Genomic DNA, 26,130 nt, shown 5'->3' on the forward strand with positions numbered 1-26,130 from the left:
TAGCTTTATGTTGTGGAAGAGATTTGTTTCAATGAATATTGCTTTAGGCCTTTATTACCCTCTAAAATAAACCTTAAAGTGAGCCTAAAATTTTTTTTCTTCTTTTTTAGAGGTTTATTTAACCTCTGAAATGGGCTTTGCTGGTGGAAAATGTCAAGAACATGTTTTTTGTTTCATGGTTAAAATATGGCTGAGGTGTTGGTGGGAAGGAAGCACGTGGGCAAGATTCTCTTCAGGTGTTTGAGAAAAGCAGACCTAGTGATACTTAGTAACAAATGGCAATATGCATGTTTTCAAATAATCTACTGATAAACCACTGGTTTGGCTATTGACATAGTTTACTAAAGGATCGTAGCTTTTATCTTTGGAATTACAACTTGAGATTTGTAATGCCAGATGTGCTTGCAGATACTTGCCAAACACTTTGTTGTTACAGACATGTAGTAGAAAATGCTGTGGGGTACAGCCTACTTGTGAGCAAAAAATGTTTGGTGGTGTGCTTTCCCTTCTTTATTTTTATGGTGTTGGTTGTTTCTGTTTTCTTTAATTTCAGCTGAAGTAGGTAACTTAGTTATGTGACCTGAAACTTTGTTATAGAAACAAAGTATTTTCTAGTATCAAGGTTTGTGTTTGTATTTTTCATATTTTTTCCACCTTGTGTTCTGTTTCTTAAGCGCTTTTACTTCTTTATGGTGAGAACACTGATTTATGACAGCACTCAAGGTGTGTTGAGCCCTGGAAACATTCATTGTTATGTTAGGAATGCTCCAGAAGAAAAGTTAAAGGGTCACAAAGTGAAATGGCTGCTCTAAGTTATGATTTTATCACTGATAATTAGTAAAGGAAAAAAGCCTGGATATGCCCCTTGTAAGGATGGTCACAAGCCACCAGTGTGACAAATTGTAACCATCTGATTTTGTCTTGAAGCTTTATCAGAAGATGTGTTTCAATACAGGTTAGAAATTCTTCATGATTTTATGCATGGCAATGGTGTAACATCAAACTTCTGTGGTGGTTTCTGTCTCATTTATGTACAAGCAAGATGACTTGAGACTGGAACAGGTGCAGAAAGACTTGAATGATCAGGAAAACTGTGGCAAGAGGAAGCAAGAAGCCAGCTTGCTTATTGGTCTTTTAGAAGAATTACTGTGAGAAAATAATGTTCTCATTAATATCAGTGGGAAAAAGTCGGGGGAGGAATTGTTAAAAGGATAGTCTTTGTCCTTAGTGTTACATATCCATGTGGGTGGTTGTGTAGCAGCTGAGCTGCAGAATCAAGAAAAAAACCTCCTGCATGTCAGGCATTGGAAAAAGCTGTAGGAGAATTTGTTATTCACAAATGCTTCTGGCAAAAGATTTCAGATGATATAGGAGACCTTGACAGAATATATCTTAAGCTTCCTGGCATTTAAAATCTTGAGATGCTTGATTTGAAAGCACAAATTAATGTTTTAACGAAGTTTTGAAACCTTTTAACTTTTCCACTTGCTACAAGACCATGGTATAAAATAGATATTTCTGTCCTCAGTCAAGAGTTAAAATTAGGTTTCTGTGAAATCAAATCCTGTTGTGTACAGAAAACAGAGCAACTGACAGTTTATAGCACAACAGTTGTCTCCTATCTTGCACAGCATATAAAACTCTGGGATAATAGTCTCAAATAACACCTTCAGTATATCTGCAGGTGTGCTGGCAGAGGGCTCAGCACAAGCCACATCAGAAGCTTTTTGTGTTAGAGTTGATTTTCTGTTATCTGCTAATCTGGGATAAACAAACTTCAGAGATGAGACTTGCATTAAGCAAGCAGAGGAAACACACGGGGATATGTGATATTGTCATCTCTGCAGAGAAAAAACTGCTGGTTGAAATGATTCATAGTAGCTGCATAATCAGAGCCTTTTTTTTTTCTGAAGGAAAATGCATTTATGATTGTACCTTTGCTCATGAATCTCAGTAGTTCTTCCAAAAATAATGAATTACCTATCTAAATGTTTTGATGACGCAGAGGGAAGAGAGGATGTGAGCTGAGGAGAGTATGTGTCAGTCACAAGGATTACCCAGTTTTGGAAAAGTCCAAATAAAAATTTTAGAGCCTCTAGTGAGCTCTTGGCTTGCTTTTTTTTTTTTTTTTTTTTTTTTTTTTTTTTTTTTTTTTGGGAAAAAAGGCTGGGTAAAAAGAGGCTGAATTGGGAATGAGTTAGATAAAAATGCGAGACTGTTGGTTTTTGAATGCAGAGAAGAAATTACACTGTGAGAATGCCAGGCATTTTTTCAATTAAATCTACAGTTTTCTAGGTAGTTTTAACCTCTTCTTCCTAGGCATGGCTGAACTACTTGGTATTGAGATAGTGAGTCATGAGAATTGATTTGGTAAGACTCAAAGTCCTGACAGGATGACTTTTAGTGTTGTCTGAAAAGTCACAAAATTGTCTAAATCACCAGTGGATCTCTTTACCTGTATATGAACTTGTTGGATGGAGGTACATTTGAAATATCAGTTATTGAGTCAGAATGTTTAGAGGGTACAGTTAAAAGTATGTTATTAAATCAGTGAGTTTTGCAGTGCATTAATGACTTAAAAATTGTATTAACTCAAAATTGCACTTTTGGAATGATATCGGTATGATGTGATTAATAATATCAGTAGAACTTTAGTCTTTGAATAATATTAGTGGTACTATAAGGTTTGCAGGTTCAGCATTCTGAACAATCAGGTTCAGCACCTCCTCTGGTGGCAAACTTAAAAGTTAGCAGTTCATCTCATAGTAAAGATTTTAAAATGTGTATTCTGGATAAATAAACAAACCCAAAAAGTTCTTAACCTCCCACCCAAAAAATCTTTTGTATTAAAAGTTAGCAGTTCCTCTCATAGTAAAGATTTTAAAATATGTATTCTGGATAAATAAATAAACCCAAAAAGTTCTTAACCTCCCACCCAAAAAATCTTTTGTGCTTTCTGCTGCCACAGTTTAAGGTGTATTCCCCAAAACTTTCATGTTCTAGGTCTGAAGCTTTTAGCCTTGTCTGTTTTTCCCAAAACCTGACCTGGATTTGCAGCAGTATATGTATCAAAATGTTACTTGCCACTGATTTGAGCAGGTTCCCAGCTTGTACAAGGAAGACATATGTCTTCTGACAAGGGCAATTTAACCCAAACTGTTTCTTAAAGCATTATATTTATCAACAGGAAGAAAGGAATTGAGTAAAAGGTTGGGGGTTTAAGTTTAGGGTTTTTTTTTTTTTGTTTTGGTTTTTTTTGGGTTTTGTTTTGTTTTGGTGTTTTTATTTTTTTAATATATAACAACATTGTTATAACATTGCAGTTACTGGACCTCTTAAATCGGAGAGCAATTAAGTTTTGCTTAGACTTTGCTATGTACCCATCAGGCTACAAGAACTGAAGGGAAATGATGCTGTCCATCAGCTCTTCACAGGACTCCTCATTATCTACCTGCAGGGGTCTCATTTGGGCATAAATAAATGTGCTGATGTAGCCTCTTCAGGAAAAGAATTATGAGTCTGTAGTTCATTACATTTTGTTTCAATTATTTATAGGGATGGCCTTGAGAATTAACATTTTCCTGTCCCTTCCCTGCTTTCTATGCAACCTGTTGTGTCTGTGATAAGGCAGTGTTACCACAGTGAGAGCACACAAGCCATCAAACTAAGAGGAATGTGCAAGGTAAGGTAAGAATAAAAGCAAAAGCACAACAGAATTCCTTCAGAAAGAGTACTCAGCCCAAAATAATTCATATAGAAAAATATAATGGTAATACTTAACTTGTAAGGTAGAACTTCGACCTCATGAAGGGTAGTTTGAAAGGAAAATGAAAAAGGAAGTAGAAATGAATCTGCACCAGAAGCAGAAGTTTAGTCCGGGCTTAGTAGGCTATACTGACGAGTGTTAAATTATTTTGTGCATTTTAGAAGACTGTCTGTGAAGTGTACCCCCCAAAAAAACACCACATGGAAGAAATTAGACCAGAAGGACACAGACTTTTGTCTCTTCAAAATACACATTCTCATGCAGTTGTTAAGCAGCAATAGCACTGATACTTACCTGAGATTTCAGGCTGCCCACAAATGCCATTGGTACCTGTTGGCTTACTCCCACTTGTATCCCCCAGCAAGAGTTATGGCAAACATTAGGTGGTTTCTGCCTGCCTAGTCACAGACACTGGGTTGTTTATAAGTAGAGGTTGTGTGTGTGAATTTTACTTCCCCCTCCCAAGTCTTTTTGGAGTCTGTGTATCTGATGTGTCTCATCTTGTAAAGATGTTAGATTAAAATCCTGTTGTAAACCATGACTTGTTAAAACAAGTTAAAAAAAGAGGTTGCACATGTTACCCATCCCACCCCTCCCTGACCGACAAGCAGCATTCTGGATATCTATTTTGGTTTTGTTTTCCCCAAAGAAGGCAAGGTTCTTTGATTATGAAGGAAAGAAAAATTAGAAGGTTGAGAAACATTGTCTTAAGGAGGAGCCATGGGAACAGTTACATAGGATAGAGATCTTAGTACAAAAATTACAGGCCTGTAGTTCCAGTGGTTCCAGCTACGTGGTTTTTAGTTTGTTTGGGGTTTTTTAAAGGATGGATAAAATATGTACTGTGCTCATTTTGATTTCAGTTCAAGGAAGTATTTTTATTATTTTTTCCTTTTGTTTTCCCCCTCTGTCTAGGAATAGGTATCTGATTTTTGATTATTTATTGCAACATAATTTGTTTATTCCAGGATTTTTCTTTCTTGGTACCTTTTTGATAATGTTTTCATGGATTTGTGTTCTGTTTAGAAGTCTGAACTACTTCTTAGCCATTCTTTCAGATGTTGTACCTCCTGTGTAACAGCCACACAATTACTTTATTGTTTAAGGTTGTGCTTGATAGTGTAAGTCAGCTTTCATGGCACAAAACAGATTTGTATTGATAAACTGTTAGAATTATGTTGTGCTGACTTCAGGAACCGTTGGGGGAGAAGGACATGAATAACATAGATAAGGGAGATCAACCCTGGCATCTGTGGGAGATGGGCAAACAGAAAGGGAAGTGATTAGATGAGTAATACTCTGCTTTCCGTGCCACTGTAAATTAGCATCAGGTAGCTTTCTCATGTCTTTGCCCTCGTGCCTTTGATGTACTTAAAGATCAAATAACTTTTGCTCATTTCCATGATTGTAGCAAATTTTCTTACAGAAGAGTGAGACTGGTCATGTGTAAAATGAATTAAAATAAGCAAATGTAGCATTTAAGTCTATCAGATGTGAAAAATAGTTATCCTCAAAGTGTGGGCAAGTGAGCTGCTTCACAGAAATTGGTTTATGTGCTACTTACACCAGGTGGTAAATGTGAGGTAACTCCTCTTTGAGCAGGTCACTGAGGCAGATAATGCATAGCATTTGCAGTGTCCTCTCTTCACAGCTTGAGAGGAAAAAATAAATAATAGCTATTAAAAGAGAGAATGGAGTGAAAAACAAACCTGGACATTGCATTCAGCTTGTTTCTTCTTACAGCTGATGTCTGTGGGCTGGGAAAGGTTCTAGACCATTAGATTACATCCTGCTGTTTTTGAGAACATCAGGTGGAATTCCCCAGTGGAGGTGGAAGGTGTTGACTTCCAAAGTAGACCGCTTTAAGAAAGATGATCTCTGAGGCTAAAACAAGAGATTTGTACTACAAGGTAGTAGAAGAGTATGTCTGTGCGGGGATTCACTGCCTTCTTTGGGATAGAATGTAATTCCTGGTTTTATTTCACATGTTTTGCAGTTCTCCAATAGGTAGAAGTTGCTTGAATGAAACAAGCTTGTGTGCCTGCACATTTATATACATGCAAATGAAATTGACATATTTTTCAGCTTTTCTTTTGAATCTGATCAAAGCAGTGGTCTCTGTTCTTCTTTCTGAAAAGAATTTCATAATTTCTTAGTTCTGTCAGACATCTCTAATATACCTGGAAGTCCCCTTATAGCCTAGAGTTTTACCTGATGTCTTGTCACTCCATGCTAATAATTAAAGTGTATCTGTGGTGGCTGAAGCTAATTTTGAGGACTTTTCAGTATCAAGGTATACTTGTTGTTTCCACAGAGAAGGCAGGGAAAGCCCTGCCCCTCATTTGTGGGTGTTTACTGTGAAATTTTCTTTCATGTGCCAATAGGAGCAGTTCAAGCAGATGAGGGAAATGTAGTTCCATACAGTAGAGGGGGGGATTCAGCTGGGCAGAGTATGATGTAAACACTTCAGTTATTTTCCCCAGTGCTCTGAGTCAACCTACTGTAAAGGCTACAAATGGGAGATAGATGGCAGTTTTTAAAGTTTTTAGAATTGAATGAAGATTTCTTCTTACTGCTACTGTGTCTGAAAAAACACCTGAAATATTTGTCCTGCTCATGCTGTTTCGTGCAATACTGGCATGATGCAACCCATTGATCCTTCTTAGGGCTGGTTGTTTATTGAGGAGAGTGAAAATTACTGACTTGTATCCTCCCTCTTGTGCGGAAGGCGTGGGAGAAGAAGGAATTCTTCATGAGCCATGAAGTGGGTTTCATACCAAATGTTTGTGGTATTGATGTAACATATTTGTTGCCAGATACTTTTTTTCCATCTCATAATACGAGTGTTTGGGTGCCTGTATGAGGTTCATGTGGCAAGAGGACCCGTACAGGAGCACTTCTTGAAGTACTCCAGTCTGTGGGAAGGACCCGTGTTGGAGAAGTTAATGAAGGATTGTAACCCATGGGATGAACCTGTCCTCAAGTAGGGCAAGAGAAAGAGGAAGAAGGAGTGGCAGAAATGAGGTGTTTATGGACTGACCACAGCTCCCATTCCCTGTTCCCCTGCACCACTGAGGGACATGGGGACTGGAAGAGAAATAAGAGACTCATTAGAGAGGTTTTGTAAGAAGTATGAGGGAAAGATGATTTTAGTTGCTATTGTTTCTCATTACCCTACTCTCTTATTAATTGGCAATAAATCAGATTCCTCAAGCTGAATCTGTTTTTTGCCCATGACAGTGATTGCTGACTGATCTCTCCTGTCTTTATCTTGATCTATTAGCTTTTGCTTTGTGTTTTCTCCCTCTGTCCTGCTGAGGATGGGAGTGATAGAGCCACTGGGTGGGCACCTGTTGGCCAGCTCATCCGCCATGGTCCACATCTGTTTGTACCCACATGGAGGTTTGCACGAGTAATCCTGTTGTCTTACTGTATGTTTTTAGGGAGTCTTATGCACTTTCACACCAGATTCATCTCCCAACAGTTGGTTTTTGGTTGGTTTTTTTTTTTTTTTTTTACTGATAATCTTAACCCCAAACCATTGTTATCCTAAAGAGGAAGAAATAGAAGCTAAAGGAGAAATGTAAAGGTTGTGTGTTGTCACCTAAAAGCAGGTACAATAATGAAGCAGACTATTATAGTAACCTTCATTTTCTTATTCCTTCAGAGTTGTGGTGCTCTTTTGAACATGTTTCTTGCAGAGAAATTTTGTTTCATGTCCTTGGAACTGGAGTGTGCCGTGGAGATAATATGCTAGCCTTTTGCTTCCTCCTTCCCTTTTATTTCATATAGAGGAAACATAAAACCCTGAAGTGATGTTTGCACAAAATTTTGGGATCACTGGGAGAGTCAATTTAAGCTGCTGGATTGCTCCAAGCTAGTTAGTGCACTACCTGAGAAAAAACGTAGAGTGCATGTTTCTTGCATTTGGCCATGCTTTATTTCAGGTTATTGTGGAAAAGTAAGCTGTGTATTCCATTGTGGAGTGATGGATGGAATAGAGTAAATAAGAATTGCTGGGGTTGGATGCAAAGAGGGTCTTTGTCAAATGTATCATCATTTTGTCCAAACATTGCTATTGTTGTACAACAGACGTTCAAGGATGCCGTGTATTTTTGCATCATGTGAGTGAAGGTTGGGGAAAAGGACTTCAATTGTGCCTATTTCAGAACAGACTTTCTTTTTAAGGTAGCCCTGTTGGAAATCAGTGTATATATTTGCTTCCTGCAGTAAGGATTGCAACTGATCAGCCACATTTGTAATCTTTTGAAAACTGTGGTGGGCAACAGGTTCACAGGAGTGCCCAGGAGTCGTTTTAAAGTGAACCTTCCTGTTCCTGTCCCCTGCATCCGCTGGGGATGGGCTCTGAAAGAAGCAAAAGGAGAAACAGCCGTGCAGGCTGTTGGCCAAGTCTGTGAGATCGGGGCCCCCTCTAGTGGTGACATCTCTGCCAGGCCCTACGATTTCCTGATTTCAGCCTGTTTTTATTCAGTCCCGGGTTTTTCCTTTTTCTCTAAATTCCGCATTTAGTTCCTCTCTGTGTTAGCCCTTTAAATTGTCCACATGTTACACACAGCGGTAAAGAAGAAAATTTTGGTACGTTAAATCTAGTGATTAAAGGAAAAGTGGATACAAAGGTAGACGTATGATAACTTTGAAATTTCCTACATCTCTAGTGTAATCTTAATTTAACTGTGGCTTTGAGGTGGACATTTTTAATGTTGGTTCCTGATGAATGGGAGACAGATGGAAACATATAACATGCTGACAGTGCTCAAAAGTAGTGCTTACCAAGTGTATGAGATGGCAGAGTTGCTTCATAATCTCTTCAAAATACTTGTTGTGCAAGGTCCATATGTTTTTGTCTTTGTGCCTGAGAGAGATGCACTTTCTACATATTTTGAGTCAGCAGCTGTTCCTTTGGATTCGGGATTGATCAATGTTCAGATGCTATTGTTGCATACTGTGGGATCAATAATGATGACTTTGCTAGGAATCAACTTTAGAGCTACCCTTTTTTCAATCTGATACAAGTTGTACTTTCAGAAGGAAAAACTTTGAGCCTATGCATTACTATGTCACGTTTTTTTTTCTAATAAGGAGCAGAACTGTTTTTACTTTGCTGGATGTTCTTTGTCTTCTGTTATTTGTTACTCTGTTTGCTAAGTAACTGAGATAGAAATGTCTCCTAGTGAAGAAATGCCATGCATTTTTTTGGTGTAACTGTCATGAGTAAAGCAGAATGCATTTGATGCCAGAGGCAGTGGAGGTCTTTGCTGCCTCTTTTTCACTTGTGTAGCACCACTGTCCTAGAAGTTGTTTTCTGCAGTAAAAGCTGGCTGTACACCCAGGATATTATTCATAAATTCTGGCAGAGGGAGAGGATGAGTAGGTATCCTGCCATGAGTATGGAGATAATGACAACTTGTAGACCATGTCTTAAAAGTATGTAGCACTTGATAGTTCCATTAGTGTTTTCATGACTAATGGATAGCATTTGTCTCTAGAATGGTGGATTTTCCTACCATTTGGGGGGAAGGCAGAGTAATTGCTTCATTAGAGAGCATTGGCATTTGATTGATTCTCATAGGTGCAATTATATTTATAGTAGATGACACACCTTCTTTTACAAAGTGGGAGACAGCATTGCCACAGATCTGAAGTGCACTTTGAGTAGATATTCCAAAAAGTGTCCAAGATATGGTGCTGTCATTTGTGGCTTCAGTTCCCAATGAAGATGTACCTTGCTAATGAGGAAATACAGGCTTCCTCAGGGCCTGATAAAACTATGGGAAGCTTACAGTATTACAGTATAAAAGGAAGAGCTCCGAGTGGTTGTGCCTTTATAGATCTCTTTATGTATTTTCTAACATTCTTATTTGCATTATGGAATTAGGGTTGAACTATTTTTTTTAGGCTTTTACAGTGAATTGTTTGACTTCCTTGTCAAATGCATTTCAGACATCTCATTTGAATACTGTGAATGGTATCTTAGTGCAAATGCAAATAACTCCTTCAAAATTATTCCTGTCTTTTATTCAGTAAGTGCTGAATCCTACAGAAAAAAAGCAACTTGGGGCTAGAATTAAGGTTGTTTGGGCAACTTCTTTCCCTTGCAATTTCTTGATTTCAGGAATGTGATAGCAAATACAGATATTTCATATATATAGATATATTTAATTTTTTTTCTTGTTCCATGGTGGATAGATGCTTATAGCACCTTGAAAGCAAATACAGATATTTCATGTATATAGATATATTTAATTTTTTTCTTGTTCCATGGTGGATAGATGCTTATAGCACAATTTCAGTTTTTGTCTATTGCAGGTTTGTGTGCTAGAAACATAAACTTATAGTAAATGTGTCTAACATCTGAAATGTGTAAATCACTTCCTTTTAATAAACTGCTTTCTTTAAAGTTCTTTGTCAAGATTTATGATGTAGTAGTGCATGTGTGTATTTAAGGAATTACTTTTACAATTTAAGGTCTTAAGTTGTTTAGCTCTCCCATTAATAGTGTGTATTTAATAATGTACTAATAACTGATATTTAATATATTAATCACTGGAAAGTAGCAAAATTGGAGCACTTCAGTAGCTTTAGTGAAACAAATGTAACTATCTGACTTCTAATACTATTTTGGATATTTTGACAAAACCATTTTGGTTTCTGCAGTGCAGTTTTTTAAACCATGCTTATATAGCATATACACACATATAGTGGCACTTGTTTGTCTGGCTGTAAATTGTGAAGTCAGGAGGGTCCTACTCAATGGCAGCACTTCATTGTGGTGGGGGTTTTCAGAGCTGTAGGAATGAAAAGGTTTTGCCTTTTCATGGGATGGGGGCCAGTAATTGCTGCTGTAATGGCAGCGTGGTTCCTGGCCATTCAGTGTGCCAGTTACCAAACAAGGCTTGGAGTCTCTTGTTAAATGCTTATTTACCAGTGTGAGCTTTTTTGCTTTTTATTGTTCACTCCCAGTTGAGGAAGTTCTTATTTTGTGTAGTTCCTGTCTGGCTTCCAACATAGTAACACTTCTCATACAAAAGCCATGTCATTGCGCCAGAGTTCTGCTGACTCTTTTAAAGATCAAGAGTCCATCTAATATTTTTCTAAACTGGCTTGCTTATTTTTTTGTGTTCTGTTACTTTATTTTGGAGTTTTAACAAACTTGTTCTTGGCAGGGAAAGATGAAGTGAAGCCAGATGTAGTTTGAGAATGTCTTGGTGTCACAAATAATGAATGAATGGTATATTTCATTTAAAACAGGAAGCTCACTCCATTGCATGGACTCCCCTGCCCCATTGTTTTGTACTTGTGTCACCTGTTTCATAATGGAAATTACAGGAAGTAGTGACCTCAGGTGAAACCTACCTACACTGTCTTGGCAACCATAAAGTGTTCTTCTGCTATCACAGATTCATGAATTTATTAGATCTCCCTTGTGTTGCATAGTGTAAGAAAATTGTTTAAAATTCTTTTAAACACCAGCAAATTCCACACCTCTGTTCATTTCCATTTCTGTAGCAAAAGCCAGTCTGTACAGTAACTTCGTTATTAGTAATTACCATGAAATGTTATTATTCAAATTAGTGATATAAGGGGGGTGTGCAGCTTAGCAATTTGGGAAGTGTAAAGACTTGCAGGAAGAGACTAAAGGTATGCCAACTAGTTGTTTCTGTACTTCAAAAATATTGTCACAATTGTTTTAAAAATGTAGTTTCTGCATTCTTCCTTTTCCCTAAATAACCTAAGAATGCATTAGCAAAAAAAATTCAGAAAGTTTATGAATGGTGACTGAGGTACAAAACCAAAGTACAGGCATACTGCTTTTCACAGTATGCTCAAATGATTCTGCAGTTTCCTGAAGTCTTACCCTTTGTATTTTATGCTAGAACTTGTATTTCAGGTTAACTCTGAGTTTTATACAGACTTACTGTAAGATGCAGAAATTTGAGGCAAAAGTACCTTCATATAAATTGTGTGAACTTCAGAGGCTTTTCTACATGGGCTTATAAGGTACAGTATAAAACTGTTATGCAGGCTGTTTTCATTTTAGTTTCTTACAACATGTGCTTTCCTGTGTGGAATTTTCAGAAAGCTGCTAAGCTTTCTTCACAGCTGCATCATGTTCAGAGGCTTACATTCATTCTAGGATTGTACAAAAGCAATCAGTTTTCTTCTTTAACTTCCATATGATCAGGGAGGTCTATTTTTTGGCAAAAGTTATACCACAAGTTAAAAATGTGATGGGCATTCTGTATGTCAGATTCCATTCCAGTACTGTGTGGAATGGAAGGCATTCAGATTTCCTGTTAAAGATACCTTCCATCGGTAAATTATAGTGACAAACTTCTGCTTTTTCTATTAAGTTGTTACAACAATGTAAATAAAATGTGCAGCTTTTATTACCTTGCCCTATAATGTGCATAGGTTAGATTTTTTTAAAAATTATTTTTATTGTCATCATTATCATTATTTAGGAAGCAACAGTAGATACAAGTGTTGAAATTATCTTACTGTGATGACTACACAGCAACAAATAATTGACTTCCTTTGTTGTGCATATAGTGTGTCCTATAACCCATGGTCCTGTCGATGACAGGAAGGGATTTGTCTGTGATGATCTGTGTGGCTTTTGTTTTTCTTTCATCACTTTAACAGAGTTAAAATCTTGAGAACAAAAAATAGCATTAAATAATGGGGAAAAAAGGCATTTAACTGTTTTAGTAATGTCTGTTTTAGGAGTGGGGTCAACCTAGTTGCTATTTTGCTTTTTTGAGATACTAGATTTTTTAAGAGTGAGTCATATATTGTGGCAACAGTATTTTATTTGATGTGAAGATAAATGAGAACAGGCATGAAGAGAGAGCTTAGGTGGCAGGCTGCAGTTTTAAGAGCTTGAGAAGAAGTAACATTTTAGTTTTCGCAGGTTTTGATCTGTGTATCACTGGAGCAGGATCAGGTGAAGGATGGGTTCTTCCTCTCCATCTAGTGCCATACAGGTTGTTTTCACCCTAGACAGGAGAGTTCACTGGTCTGGATTTTGCTGCTCCTTCCACTTAAAAGGAGAAAGTGAGCAGGATATTCCTGGCAATGTCACCTCAGAAAAAGCATGATTTTAAAAAAGTGAGGTTTTCTTTACACTTGAATTGTAAAATATGCATAGCCCCTGCATGATGTGAAAAGTTACAGCATGGCAGTCTTCTGTTAATATCTGATAATAAACATAGCTAGAAAGGCAGCAGAATTCTTTTGGAATGCCATGCTGATAAACAAGTGCTCTCAGGATAAATAGAAAACAGTAGAGAATTAAAGCACTAAACCAGAGGAACAACGAAGAGCTTTCTCCTGCTTTGAAACAGTAGTAAAGGTCACTCAACAGGAAATGCTTCAGTTTGATGTCAGAAATGAAGGGAAGCAGAAGGTGAGGTAATGCTGTATCTAACCACCATCAGGTCTGGTAAGAGAAAGCAGAGCAATTAGAGTTGCTGTTGTATAGCAACTTAGAAGTGAATAATTTTGGTTGGGGTGCTCAATTCAGTCATGTTACCGTTAGGGTCAGCAGAGCTGCTCTCAGTTACTGTGCCTGCAGACCATCACAATTGCCTTGGTAGGGGATGGAGCAATGAAACCAACTTGTTGGAAGCAACAAGGTAAAACCAAGTGGAGACTGACAAGACTAGAGTGTGCTGAATTTCAACTCACATTGCAGGAGACAAGAACAAAACTAGTAAGTCCTGGCTGGTGATAGGTTTGAATTCAAGCTGTGCTTCCGCACAGCCGACTTCAAAGGAAGTTAAAAAATTCTTGAGACTTCTACCTGTTTGTTCACAAAAAGCAAAAATATGATTTCTGGTCCTAAGCACAGGGCCGTGGAAATAATCCATACTTCGGCTGCTTTTTTCTTTTTATTTTAAGTAAGCTTTGAAATAAGCTTTGAAGGATCAGGCACTGGGCTTAAAATAGCAGCAGTGAAGCGAGGAGATCATTAAGTTCTATTTTTTGTCCTTACCGTCAGACATTTCACTTTTTGCGTAGGTGCATTGCTGTTCCTTCCACGTCACAGGTGGCTGTTCTTCAGGTCAAGTTATCAGGCTAGTGACATGGGTAGGTAGCATTTGTCTAGTTTTTGAGGATAAGATTTGTTCTGCAACATTACTTAAACAATGATTTGAACCCAGTTGATTCAGTTGAATGCTGCCATGCATTATTATTTTATGGCTTGATCTCACAGTAGTATTGTGATACCTCATTATTCATACAGTGACAGTTAAGCAACAAAGCTTGGTAACATTTTTTCCTCCTTATTTTTCTTTGTGTCTGTGTGCTTAGAATGGCAAATGAAGAATGAATAACCGATCAAAAGTCAAAAGTTTTGTTCTGTGGGTACAAGCAGTGTCTTGCGGGATTGGAATCCATCACTGTTGTCTTGTATGTACTTATATGAAATCCAATCTTGAAGACCACCACTGTTTCTTTGGGTAGCATTCATTTAGAAATGGTTTAGACTCAGGAAATACAGGCCAGTTTGAAGAATTACCTGATTTATTTATTTATCTATTTAAATTTATTAAAGATGTAATCCTGCTTGTTTTCTCTCAATGTTGTCATTATTTGCAGATGCCTAACTGTGTATTGGCTAGATCTTTGGGTATATTTATAAGCTTTGAAATCTGTTTGCAACTATTTCCTCAGTATATTGAGTCCTGCAAATTATTACTTTTTATTAGACCAAATAAATCCTAATTGAATGTTTGCTCTTTTATATGCAGCCTGTTCCATTTCAAAATGGTAAAAGTTTGCTCTAGTTTCACTTTGCATAATAAAGACCTAATTTGCTGCCTCCCTGTAAGTTATATTTATTCACTTACTTTAATATAGTGTAGCTTTTCAAAGTACATCTTTTTAATGATTAAAAAAATGTACCTTTTCTCTTTTTCCTCTTTTCAGATTTATCCAAGAATAGGTTAACTGAAGTTCCTACGGAGTTATGCCATTTTGTGTCACTGGAAACACTAAATCTATACCACAATTGTATCAAAGTTATACCAGATGCCATAGTAAACTTACAAATGCTAACTTACTTAAATTTGAGGTAAGTTTATCTTTGCCACATTTTTTTGTTTATTTGCAGATATGTAAAGCTTTTTTGTCTGCACTTTATAATGTTCTGGAACAACTGACTGCATTTTTCACGTCACTGAAAAGGGTAACACAAAAGCTCACTGGCTGCAGAGACAGCTCTGTATGAAGGCATCTTAAATGCCAAAATGTAAAAATAATTATTACAAGAAAACCAAGGAAGTTAATCCAGTTCTGTCCCTTAATCATCTAACAAATCCAGAATGCTAATCACATCCATATAGTTGTATTTTTTAAATTCACTTCTGATGTCTAATTTTGTAAAGCTTGACATACATTTTGCAGTTCGAAAGATGGAGGGATAGAGGATTTATATTTTTCACCATGGGGAATAGAATGGAAGAGTGAGATACTGTATCTATCACTAGCATAGTCATATTATGAAATAAATATAGCTGCTGCCTTTTTGAGGAGAAAGTGGCAAAGATTTAGACATATTTGCCTCCTTTCCAGGAAAAATCTGTGTGAATACTAATCAGTACAGAGAATTGCTGCTAGTTAAAGTGCATATAAGTGCACATGTGCTCTTGATGGAGGGCAAGTGAGCTGTTTTTCAGCTGGGGCAGGGTGTGGAGTTTTCTTTGTAGTTTAATGTGTAAAAACTGTAATAGTGAAGATATATCAGTCTGATCTTTGTGAGAATGAGGTCTGAATAGAAGGTCAAGTGTCTCTTGGCCTGTGAAATTCAGGGAATGAAGTCCTGATCCTCAGTTTTATCAACACTGAAGATATTTCTCATGTCATATTTTCTCAAGTCTACATTATTACTATACTGCAGTTTTGGCCACTGTGGAACACTATTTTGTCTTAAAAATTTAAGTGGAGTAGTGTGTCCTGAGAATTTGCACACATACAAGAAATAGGAATTGAGATTCTGAATTAGTGTTTGTTAGATATACATAAAGAACGTAAACCGGATTAAGTTATTAAATATGCATAAAACATCTTGGTAAATTTAGGAATTAGAATTAACTTGGTTAGAATTCAATGTCAGGAAACAGTGAATTAGAATTCTGTGTAGTGATAGAATTTGTCTGAATCATCACAAAACTAGAGTAGATTTTATATCACATATGACACTAAATTGGGCAAAATAAAAGTGATTTTTTATTGACTAAATAAGGTAATTTTTCTCAGTTTAAAATCCCCTGTTTACCTGGATGTGCCCTTCCCCATATTAGTTGAACATGTTGAGGGGTCTGAAGAAAGAAATACGTCCTTGACTTTGTAACCACGTTGCTCTTGGCAAGAAATACATAATTGATTTAAAATGCATATTTTTCTGCCTGTTGCCAGCAGAGGCCATATGCTGAATAGCATTAGAAAGTGATGCCAAGAGATCTATATATAGTTTTTGGGCCTTGGTGGATACTGTTCATGTTTTATTTAAAGAAATTCCTTTGAAACTAGTGATGATTTATTACTCACTTGCCCTGGCTATGTTCTGTTCCTTATCTCGTACTGGGTTGCGTCTGAGTTCTGTGGAGCTTAAAAATTGGTTTTACCTATTTTTTATCTGTGTCTGATCTGCGGTATAGGAGTTACTGTTTTAGACTCTAAGCTTCCTCCATTTGAGTTCTTTAGAACTTGAAACAATACTTCCAGGTAATTTTTCAAAAAAGTTATGTCTTGGTTTTCTGTAAGGACATTAGAATTAAGAAACCTGGCTCCACAAAATACTTTTTTTCAGCTGCTGCTGGTTAGCAGTTGGAGTTCTCATTTTTATTTTCTTTGGGTTTGTTACTTGATATCTGTCTGTATCCTGGCATGCACAACAGAGATAAGATGGCAGTTTGCTTTGTACAACATTTTGAGACTGTTTTGTAGAGCATGAATATGCATCTCTATATGCAGCTTTGTAGCACGCTGCTGGTCTGGCTCTTGAAGAAATGCTTTGTGGACTTGCAACTTGTGGAATTTTGATTTTTGCATGTCTTTGTTTCACATCAATATTGCAGCTCCTACTGAAATTACACAGGACATTTTTTTTTCCAGAGTGTAGTCATATATCTTTGCTTTCTGAAGCCTTTACATGTAGGCAGGAGCTAATAAAAAGGGTTTATACTGGGGTACCACTTCAAGTTACTGTTCATTGTTTTATTACATGTTAATAATCGCAAGAAAGAAAATGTTATATTTTAAGGAAATTTTTAAATATTCCAGAAGAGACTAACTATGTTATTCTGATAAGCATGAAGTTTCTTCTGGGAATTGAGCCAAGAATTACTACTTTTAATCTTGTGGATGTCACAAAGGGTCATGATATTTGTCATCTTTTTAGCTCTTCCTTATGAATCTTGGGAAGAAATGAACCGTTGATAGTCCCAGAAATATTTGCTGTGCTTACCTGGGTTAATAGCATAGAGCCATAGACCAAGACGTACCAAGTAATCTTCAACTATAAATGTGCTTTAAAGTAATTGAGAAAATAACAATTTTGTCTGTGATTTATGTATTTGTCTTTCAGCTGGAACAAAAGACATCCATTTTAATGGCACATAAAACCACGGGAATGTTTAAATATTTGCAAGATACTGTCTCAGTTGACTTTCCTGTATTCATTAGGAAGGGAAACAGCTGTTCTTTGTGCCAAACAGATTTTTACCGTGTTGTTCAACTGATACAATGCATTTTTTCCACAGTAGTAAATTCTGCATTATTGTTAGTCAATAATCAGGTGTTTCTAATGTGCAAGTGTCTTCTTAATTATTGCCTTTTGAAAATTTCAATTTTATCTGCATAAAATATGACCCATGAAAATGAAGGCATTTTGCAGCTCTCAGAGTTTGTGAGTATACAGTAGAACATCACCAATGGTTTTAATATTTTTTGTTTTGTTTTGTTGCAGTCGAAATCAGCTTTCTTCTTTGCCAGCTTGCCTGTGTGGTCTTCCTCTAAAAGTCTTAATTGCAAGTAACAATAAGCTAGGTTCCCTTCCAGAAGAGATAGGTCAGCTAAAACAGTTAATGGAATTGGTATGTTACTGATCTTTTTTTCACTTTTTATTTTGACTTCTTTTGAATTTAAATAGAAACAGTAAAATTCACTTTTCACATATATTTGAACAAGTGCTTAATACTATAATGTAGTTTGCAGAACTTAAGTTTTTAACTTCTAAAGTGTGTTGGATAGTGACACAATAGGAGTTTCCTTTGTGTTCTTCAGGACTCTTTTAAGCAATGTCACTGCCCTTGGTTCATTCAAAATTCAGTTTCAAATTTCCTCATCTTTACCAGTGTTGCTCCCTGCCTGCCCTGGCTCCCTGTTTCACTGTATCCTTAATTTCTGGCATCAGGCTCTACAAGGTTGCACCCCCTGTAGCACCCTCCCCTCCTGCTTCCTTTCTGTGTTTTTACTATCTGCTTACCACACTGCATTCCACTCAAGCTACTGGTCTTATCAGTCTATTTTCATTTTATTTCACTACATTTGTCATGCAACCTTCGTTTCCTGGAACACCCATCTAAACAGATCTACAAAATGATTATACTCCTTGTTTTCAAAGCTGTCTACACAAGTACTGTTTCTACAAACAGTACATCATTTAGAATATATTGTCCAGTCAATAACAGTCTGAAAAAGCAAAGCTTGTTTGGTACTATAGCATAAAATTAATTTAAATGCTCATGTTTTTGGAAAATATATATGAGAATGCCTCCCTTTCTCTCGCTTTAGCTTCCTCTGCTATATATTGTAGCATATATATTTATGGCATAAGTCTTCTGTTTATTTCTATTCATTTTGACCTTTTGAGATAGAAATTGACAAACTGTATTTTGACACTGCTAATTTGTGCTTAGTAAAACAATCAGATTTGAACTTCCTTCCAGCTGCTGGTATCTCCATTGACGGCATTTACCTTGCATTGCTTTTCTGTGCCTGAAAGTGCCTTCTTATCATATTCTTGTTTTTTATGATAGATTCTCCAATAAATTATATTACAGAAATTAGTAACCTTGCTTGAGGCCCCAACGCTGCTATTGATTCTTCATAGGTGGTATGAAGTGGCAGCCCTGGGGCTTTTTCCTTCTGGTATTCTTGAGCAGCATCCTGTGGTATCAGGCTTGTGTTATATATATTACAATTGATGTGGCTGTTGCTGAGAATGGTGAGGGTAGTTACCTTTTCCTTTCTGAGTTATTACTGAGTTCAAGACTACCAAGTTTGTTTTCTTCGGTGAGCATTATTAATTTATCTTATCAAATGTTTTAAATTTGTGTGTGTGTGGTGGGTTTAGTGAGACTTACACAGATGGTTCTGATCTAATTATTCTTTAAAATATGTTAGGTAATAGCACTGTTTTTGTTGTGCTTAAAATAGACACAATAGAAGGTGGTGGCTTCAGCTTTATATATAGTTTAAGTTAAATTTAGTAAAAAGTTTAGTAAAAACTAAAAGCTTGAAATCAATGTTGATTATACCCAAAGCAGATCGGGTTTGTTTGGTTCAAGCATATAATTTGTTTAAATTCTGGATTTTCATATTGCTTTCCAGTTAATAGTGTAGTTTGTGTTACTGTCTGTCATGAAGAGCAAAACAATTCTTGCTGTAAAAGTATTTCATATGAGAGCTCTAGCTACCTGTCACTTCGGTAGCCTAGAAGATACATGAAAACTGAAAAAGGTCTGATGCTTGTTCTTTTTGACTTAGAAGGCATTGGCGGGGGGGGCTGAATGAAAAACAAGTTTTTGTTAAGTTGAGCATGAGTCTGTTCTGATGACCTGATTACACAGTTTGATGCCACCATGTGTGTTTGGTGCATTTCTAGGGAAATGAGTTGCACTATTTAACTGGAAATGAGATAACTGTGATGTATTGGGAGAAGCAAATAGTGGTAGGATTGAGAGTGGGGAATCTGTGTTGGCATGTAAACTGTAAAGCAGTTTAGATAATAAAGGTGATCATTGTTCTAAAACACATAAAAGAAACAAACAAAACACATGAAGTCATATTGCAATTGTTGCACAAAAAGTTCAGCTGTGAAGAGCAATGCCAGTCTGAATAGTGTGGGATTCAAGCAGAAGCATCACTCAGCCCTCTGGCAGGGAGTGCTGTTGTTTTGGTGTGTACACAGTGCTGGTGCTGGCCTGGGCCAGGGGATAAACCCTGAGATGCCACCTGGCTCTGTGCAGTTCAGATATCCACAGGACATTTCTGAGCAACCTCAGGTTCCCCAGATGATTCACAAGCTGTGTGCAGTGAGATCTGTATGTACATAGCAAAGGGTTCTTTTCATCTACTTATTTTATACAAAATTTATATAGTCACTGTAGAATGATGCAGACATAATTTGCTGAAAATTAGATCTTTCCAATAAACTCTGCATTTTCCCTTCTATACTCCAAAATGGAGTAGGTAATGTTTTTCTATTACAGGTATGTATTTTTATGAATTTCATACCTGTAGCGTAGAATAACTTTGATATTACATGCAGAAAACTTTCAGGTATTCTTTTAAATTTAGGGTTCTGACAGCTAACTTATTTTGGTGCTTGTAGCGTAAGTTTTTGTCCCTGCAGAATACATTGTAATTATTTGGCAAAAAATTTGGTTGGGAAGTTTACTTTTATTTGCTGCAAAAAAAACCTTTGACTCAATCATGCCTCTACTATCAGCCAGGAGAGTGCAAAATTAGTGTGAAGATAATCTGAAACTTACTTTCTGCCAAGGAAAAGTAATTGGGCAGAGATGGGGCAGTAATTGTACCCAAAACTATTAGATGTACAGTAAAATTCCATTCTCCATTCTATCAGGCAGTAGTGCACTTCTGCCTTCTTCAGATAACAGCCCTCTCCATCTCTGGGATGCTCCTATCTCATGTTGGAAGCCTTCAAATTTCTCACCTGGAATTTATGTCCTTTTCCTCATTCATCTAATCAGAGACAGCAGCCTGACCACACGGGACTTGCTGCCTGCTGTTTCCTAGAAGGGTCCGTGTGTTCTCATGCCGTGTGACTTCTTTTTACTCTTCAGCACGGATTCTGTGTCACAAGCTCTGACTGAATCCAGGTGCTTTTTAGAAAAAAAGGCTCCGTCAGGAGTCCTGAGTTTAAAGTTATGTAAAGAGGAAGTTCACCTCAATTTGAATGGTTTGGATAAACTTCTGTGTGTGTAGGAATAAATATGTTAATATGGAGCCAGAGTACCTTATTGTTTTTTCTGTTTATCTTGCTGAACATCCATGCTGAAAAGGCCATTTAAACATTACTGTAAACAAAGGGAAACAGCTGATGATTTTGCTTTCATGCCACTGAGCTTCATGCCACAGAAATTAATGTTAAATTTCCTTAATTTAATAAATGTTAAACAAAACCCTTACGTTTCTCTGATTTTGACAAATTGCCTTGTCTTGGCAGGACATGGTTTGTCTGGTGAGAACAAAATAGAATTAATACCAAAAGTATGACCTCAGCAAATACTGGTTCCCCATGGAACTTGAGTGTTCGCTCTTCAGTTACCTGCAAATGTCCCTGAAGCAGAGTTGCAAACTGCTGATTGCATAATTCCTTAAAAAATTAGTGGCTTGGAAACCATAGGTGTTTGATAGTATTGCTTCCATTACTGCCAAAGTAATGAGAAAGTTTAACACTGTCTCTGTCACATACACACTCACGAAGTCTAATAATGGTCAAGAGCATAACTATAAGTGTTACAAACCTTTGTTTTCCATGGCTATTCAAACAAAGCAATAAAAAATGCAAGTTGGACTACAGTGTTTTTTAGGGTAAAGGATACTGCTGTCTCTAGAGATCTTGTGAATGCTGACACGCTGTCACAACAGATCAGTCTTATTGAGGATGTTTTGAAAGGCTGTAAGTGGAACAGGACTTTGTTTTTGAGGTTACACACTGCCAGCTTTCTTTTTCTTTTTTTGATGCTTCCACTAGAATTCTGTCTCTTACCCTGACTTGTTCTGGTATGTGTGCCTAAGTACACTTGGTCTAGAGTGTCTTTGCCACAAGGTGACTTTAAATTCTGCGCCCTAAAAATCAACTATCTAATTATGAAGCAATTTAAAGACTGTAAATTAAAAATAGGGCAGTAAAGCTTTAAAAATAAACGATCAGGGAACAGTGCAATTAACCAAACTTTGTGAAAACTTGGGCAAAAATGCACTCATTAGCTGGGATTTTTAATTTCCTTGTCTAAAAGCTACAGTAATTTCCTGACTGTGTTTTGAGAAGGGAAGGAGGTCTTGGCAGCAATAGGATTCTATTACAAGAAGAAACTTGTTGGATACAGGGAACAGCATTGCCAGATCACATTTTGGTTTTACTATCATTTTTTTGTTAAGTAGATTTTAAGCTCAAAGATAGGTAGTTAATATAAGGCTTTTGACTGGCATTAATGCAAGCATCTTTGAAGACATGACTTGGAAATCTGGCTTCTCAAACTTTTGTCTAGGAGTTCCAGATACTTTATAAATACATTTGAAACAGTTGAGAGAGTAGGGGTATTCAGTTGGCTTTTCAGGAAAATGGGGCATTACCCCATTTAGCTTTCATACTGTGAGGTACTATATCCTTCTTTTAGTACTGAAATGACAGCATAATTGGGACATTACTGGACTTTGCAGGTTGTCTGGGATGTGAGCAGAGGTTTAAATGTCCATGTGGCAGCAAAAATGATAGCTAGTATTTAACAATTGTCTCATCACAGACTGACTTAATCTAGGAATTTGATCTTTCATGCACATTCATAGCAGTTTCTTGCTTGAAATAATTAAGTAATGCCAAATAAGCTCTGTCCCTTTTCATTATGGTCTACTACGTGCCATGATGATCAAATATATGCCTTTGCTGAGCATCACTACAGAATGTTACTGCTATATTACTAGTATTGTTATTATTACATATTTTGCTTAAATATTCCATCTAGAAGAGCAAACTTTTTAAAAACTCAGATCCACACACTAGGATTTTTACATTTCATCCTAACATATTCGGTTATATCACTATACTAAATTCTTCAGATGAAGAAAAGAGCAGAAAAACAGAACTTGTTAAGTAAGTAGTTTTGAATATTTCTATAGAAGTTAAATTAATTTTCAAAATCAACTTGTTCTCCAAATAACAATTTGCTCTGGTTTTAACTAATGTGCAGACATTTTCCCATGTATTTATTTTGTTGTGACTACAGGACATAGATTGTTGCACTTTTTCAGGTTAATAAAATGTCACAATGATAGTAGCATTTCAGTTATGTTTGTATTATGGAACATGTAGGAGCTGAAAGTTCATCATTATTTGTTATTACTGTTTTACTGTAGGATGTCAGCTGTAATGAAATCACAGCTTTACCACAGCAGATAGGCCAGCTGAAATCTTTAAAAGAACTGAATGTCAGAAGAAATTACCTCGAAGTTTTACCCCAAGGTAAAAGCAAATGGACAAAAAAATCTTTACAGTAGCTCTTCTTATTATAAGTTTGAAAGTATTTTTAATCATATAAATAGTTATTGTTAAAAAGTAGCTATTATTTTGTGTTCAAATTTATTCCATTTGCGTCTGCAGAATATAACATTCAATGGTATCCGCTGAAGAACAGTGTGTGAGGTTTCTTCAGTGTATCCTTATGATTCTAGGCAACTTTTAAGTTAAACAAGTGTCTGAATGTAGTATGGGAACTGTCAGCTGATTTTCAGGGAAAAGAAAAATTTCAAAGTATTTGTTTTAGAATTTCTTGTCACTTGTGTAACAACACTCTTTATTTCCCAGTATAAAATGGAGTAAATGTTGATCTTGTTCCTCCCTCAGTTTGTATTTTTCCTGCATGCAAAAAAAGGGTTATTAAAAAATATTGTATTATTTTATGCCAAAAATAAAAACAGATGTAACACCTTCTCTCCTTTTTATTACTTTTAGAACTAGTACAGCTTCCCTTGGTAAAGTTTGATTTTTCCTGCAATAAAGTGCTTGTGATTCCAATTTGTTTTAGAAAGATGGTGCAGTTACAAGTATTACTGCTTGAGAATAATCCTTTGCAATCTCCACCAGCACAAGTAAGTAATAATTTAAGTTGTGCCTTAATATTAGATGACTGCTAACACATTTTAGAATGTAAAATGCCACTTACTGCAATTGCAGGCTTCTGAATTTCAGTCATCACAGACTGTTGATAGCTGTTGATATTTAAATAAGATGTAGGATGTATCTAAATAAGACATTAAAAATATCCTCTGTTCTCAATAGCACTTTAACCAACACACACATTTAGAAGATGCCGATTCTGTTAGCTGTTAATTTTTATGATTTCTATCTGCATATGAAAGTTAACATTGGAATATGTATATAATTTTAAAAAAAGTAGTGATAAACTTCCTGGGCAATTTTTCTTTCTGGTAAAATGAATCCAGTTCTAGAAGGTTCTACAGTGATTTGCTAACTTTAACTTAAAAAACATGCCTAAATAATCTAAAACACAATCCATGTGAAATTTATTTCACTTTATAGTGTAAGTTCATAGATTGTGATGCACAAAGAAGTAAAACTCCTCTTTGGAACTGTAGGCCACTCTGAGTAATAAGGATAAGTGAATGCAGCCTGTGTTTGCTGCTTAAGGACTATTTTGTTGTTGTTAACTTACTCGACAGTAAATTCAAACTGCATCTCTGAAAGCCACAAGTGTTCTGGCTCAAGAGTTGTTGAAATACTTAAGAATTTTTATTACGTTGGAGAAATGCTTTTCATAATCAATAGTGATGCTGCCTTTAAACAGAAAAATACAAAGCAAGAGGTGTGCACTTAAAGAAAAAGAAAATTCTGAAATGACAATGAATTGCATCATAAGTATGCTTGGACGCTATTAAGAATGATGTGACCAAGAATATATAGAGCACACTAGTTAATTAAATGTCATTATACACTAATTTTGAAAATAATTAATTACCCAATTTATAGTTGCTAATAGGCCATACCGTATATTTGAATATCTTTTATTTTTGAGTTAGAAGCTCATTTGGGTTTTTTTAAAGAATACATTATTTTCTTGTTTTCTCTCTTAGTCTCTGAGGGTATTAATACTGGTAGACACAAATAATTGAATATATAATTGAAGTACTTAGTAATTTTTGAAAAAAATCTATTTTCCTTGAAGTGAAATTCATAATATTAGTTGAATTTCAGGGAGGTTTGTACTAAGTGACAAATGGAATAAATTGCCTTTTTTATTCTAATTTTAAACCTAATTTTTTCCTTGTCCCACAGATTTGTACAAAGGGTAAGGTGCATATATTCAAATATCTGACTGTACAAGCCTGTCAGATTAAAACAGCAGACTCGCTGTATCTTAATGCCATTGAACCGCAGCATTTGCCACAACCTGTGGAAGAGAGGTATGTATGAAAATCTCACTTTTTTTTTTTTTCCATGTAACACTTACAAACAATAAAATAGTATTTATCTTTAGGTTCCACAGTTTTGTTTGTTTAGATGCTATTCAAAGTGTACTTTTTTGTACAGGGATGTCATTTACTTTTATTCTAATTCAATCCCTGTAAGAGTTCAGAAAATTAAAAATCAATTCTGATTAAAGTTAACAGCACATTAGTTAAGAGTTTAAAAGTGAACCTTAGAAAGAACCTTAACGTCTTTCTAGTGGACTCCTGGAACACATTGAAAATAATCAGATGGTAGTTACATTAGGTGTTGGCTTGATCTACCTACACATTAAATAAATTTTAATTTCACATGTTGTTTTATGATTTTTGTGATGTGTTTTATGGTTTATATGTGATTTATATATTTGCACTTTTGTGACATTTTCATCTTTTTAAATTCATCCAAAATCATCTGTCAGACAAAGAGAACTGCATGAATGTCGAGATGCTTTTAAAATTGATTTGTTAGCAAAATGAGCAAGATCTTCTATCTTGTATCAGTCTTGTCAGAAGTAGCATCTTGTACCATGGTTTAAGGACAGGAACCAGGTACAAAGCAGCTCCTTTTTATGATAATCTCCATAGCTGGTTGGAAATCAGCTTTTAGCCCAGTCTTTCTTTGCTGACAAGGGCAGTGTAATAAAACCAGTCAGAGAAAGTATGATATCTTTGGAGAGAAGAACTCAATGAAAACAAAGTGTTGGTATTAATAATAGTAGAGATATTACTGCTAAAATCCTGGGAGGAAAAAAACCAAGAGCTGTTACAGAATCCCCTTTTCAGTCATCTTAAGATTTAAATCAAATTTTTCCGTCCATGTACCTTTGGAGATCTCTTTGTGA

At 36.1% G+C, this 26,130-nt stretch overlaps 1 protein-coding gene across 4 annotated transcripts in view; it reads left to right on the forward strand.

Moving 5' to 3' along the window:
* LRCH1 (leucine rich repeats and calponin homology domain containing 1) overlaps window positions 1–26,130 on the forward strand; it is a 116,421-nt gene that overhangs the window by 39,235 nt on the left and 51,056 nt on the right. For all 4 annotated transcript variants that reach the window (XM_041407332.1, XM_041407331.1, XM_041407330.1 and 1 more), the window contains exons 2-6: window positions 14,720–14,864; window positions 17,760–17,886; window positions 23,180–23,285; window positions 23,775–23,911; window positions 25,116–25,243. In XM_041407332.1, the coding sequence (XP_041263266.1) occupies window positions 14,720–14,864; window positions 17,760–17,886; window positions 23,180–23,285; window positions 23,775–23,911; window positions 25,116–25,243 (643 nt within the window). The remainder of the gene's footprint in view (window positions 1–14,719; window positions 14,865–17,759; window positions 17,887–23,179; window positions 23,286–23,774; window positions 23,912–25,115; window positions 25,244–26,130) is intronic.

This window comes from Onychostruthus taczanowskii, unplaced genomic scaffold, assembly GCF_017590055.1.
Source record: "Onychostruthus taczanowskii isolate IOZ18803 unplaced genomic scaffold, ASM1759005v1 scaffold26, whole genome shotgun sequence".
Classification (NCBI taxonomy): Eukaryota; Metazoa; Chordata; class Aves; order Passeriformes; family Passeridae; genus Onychostruthus; species Onychostruthus taczanowskii.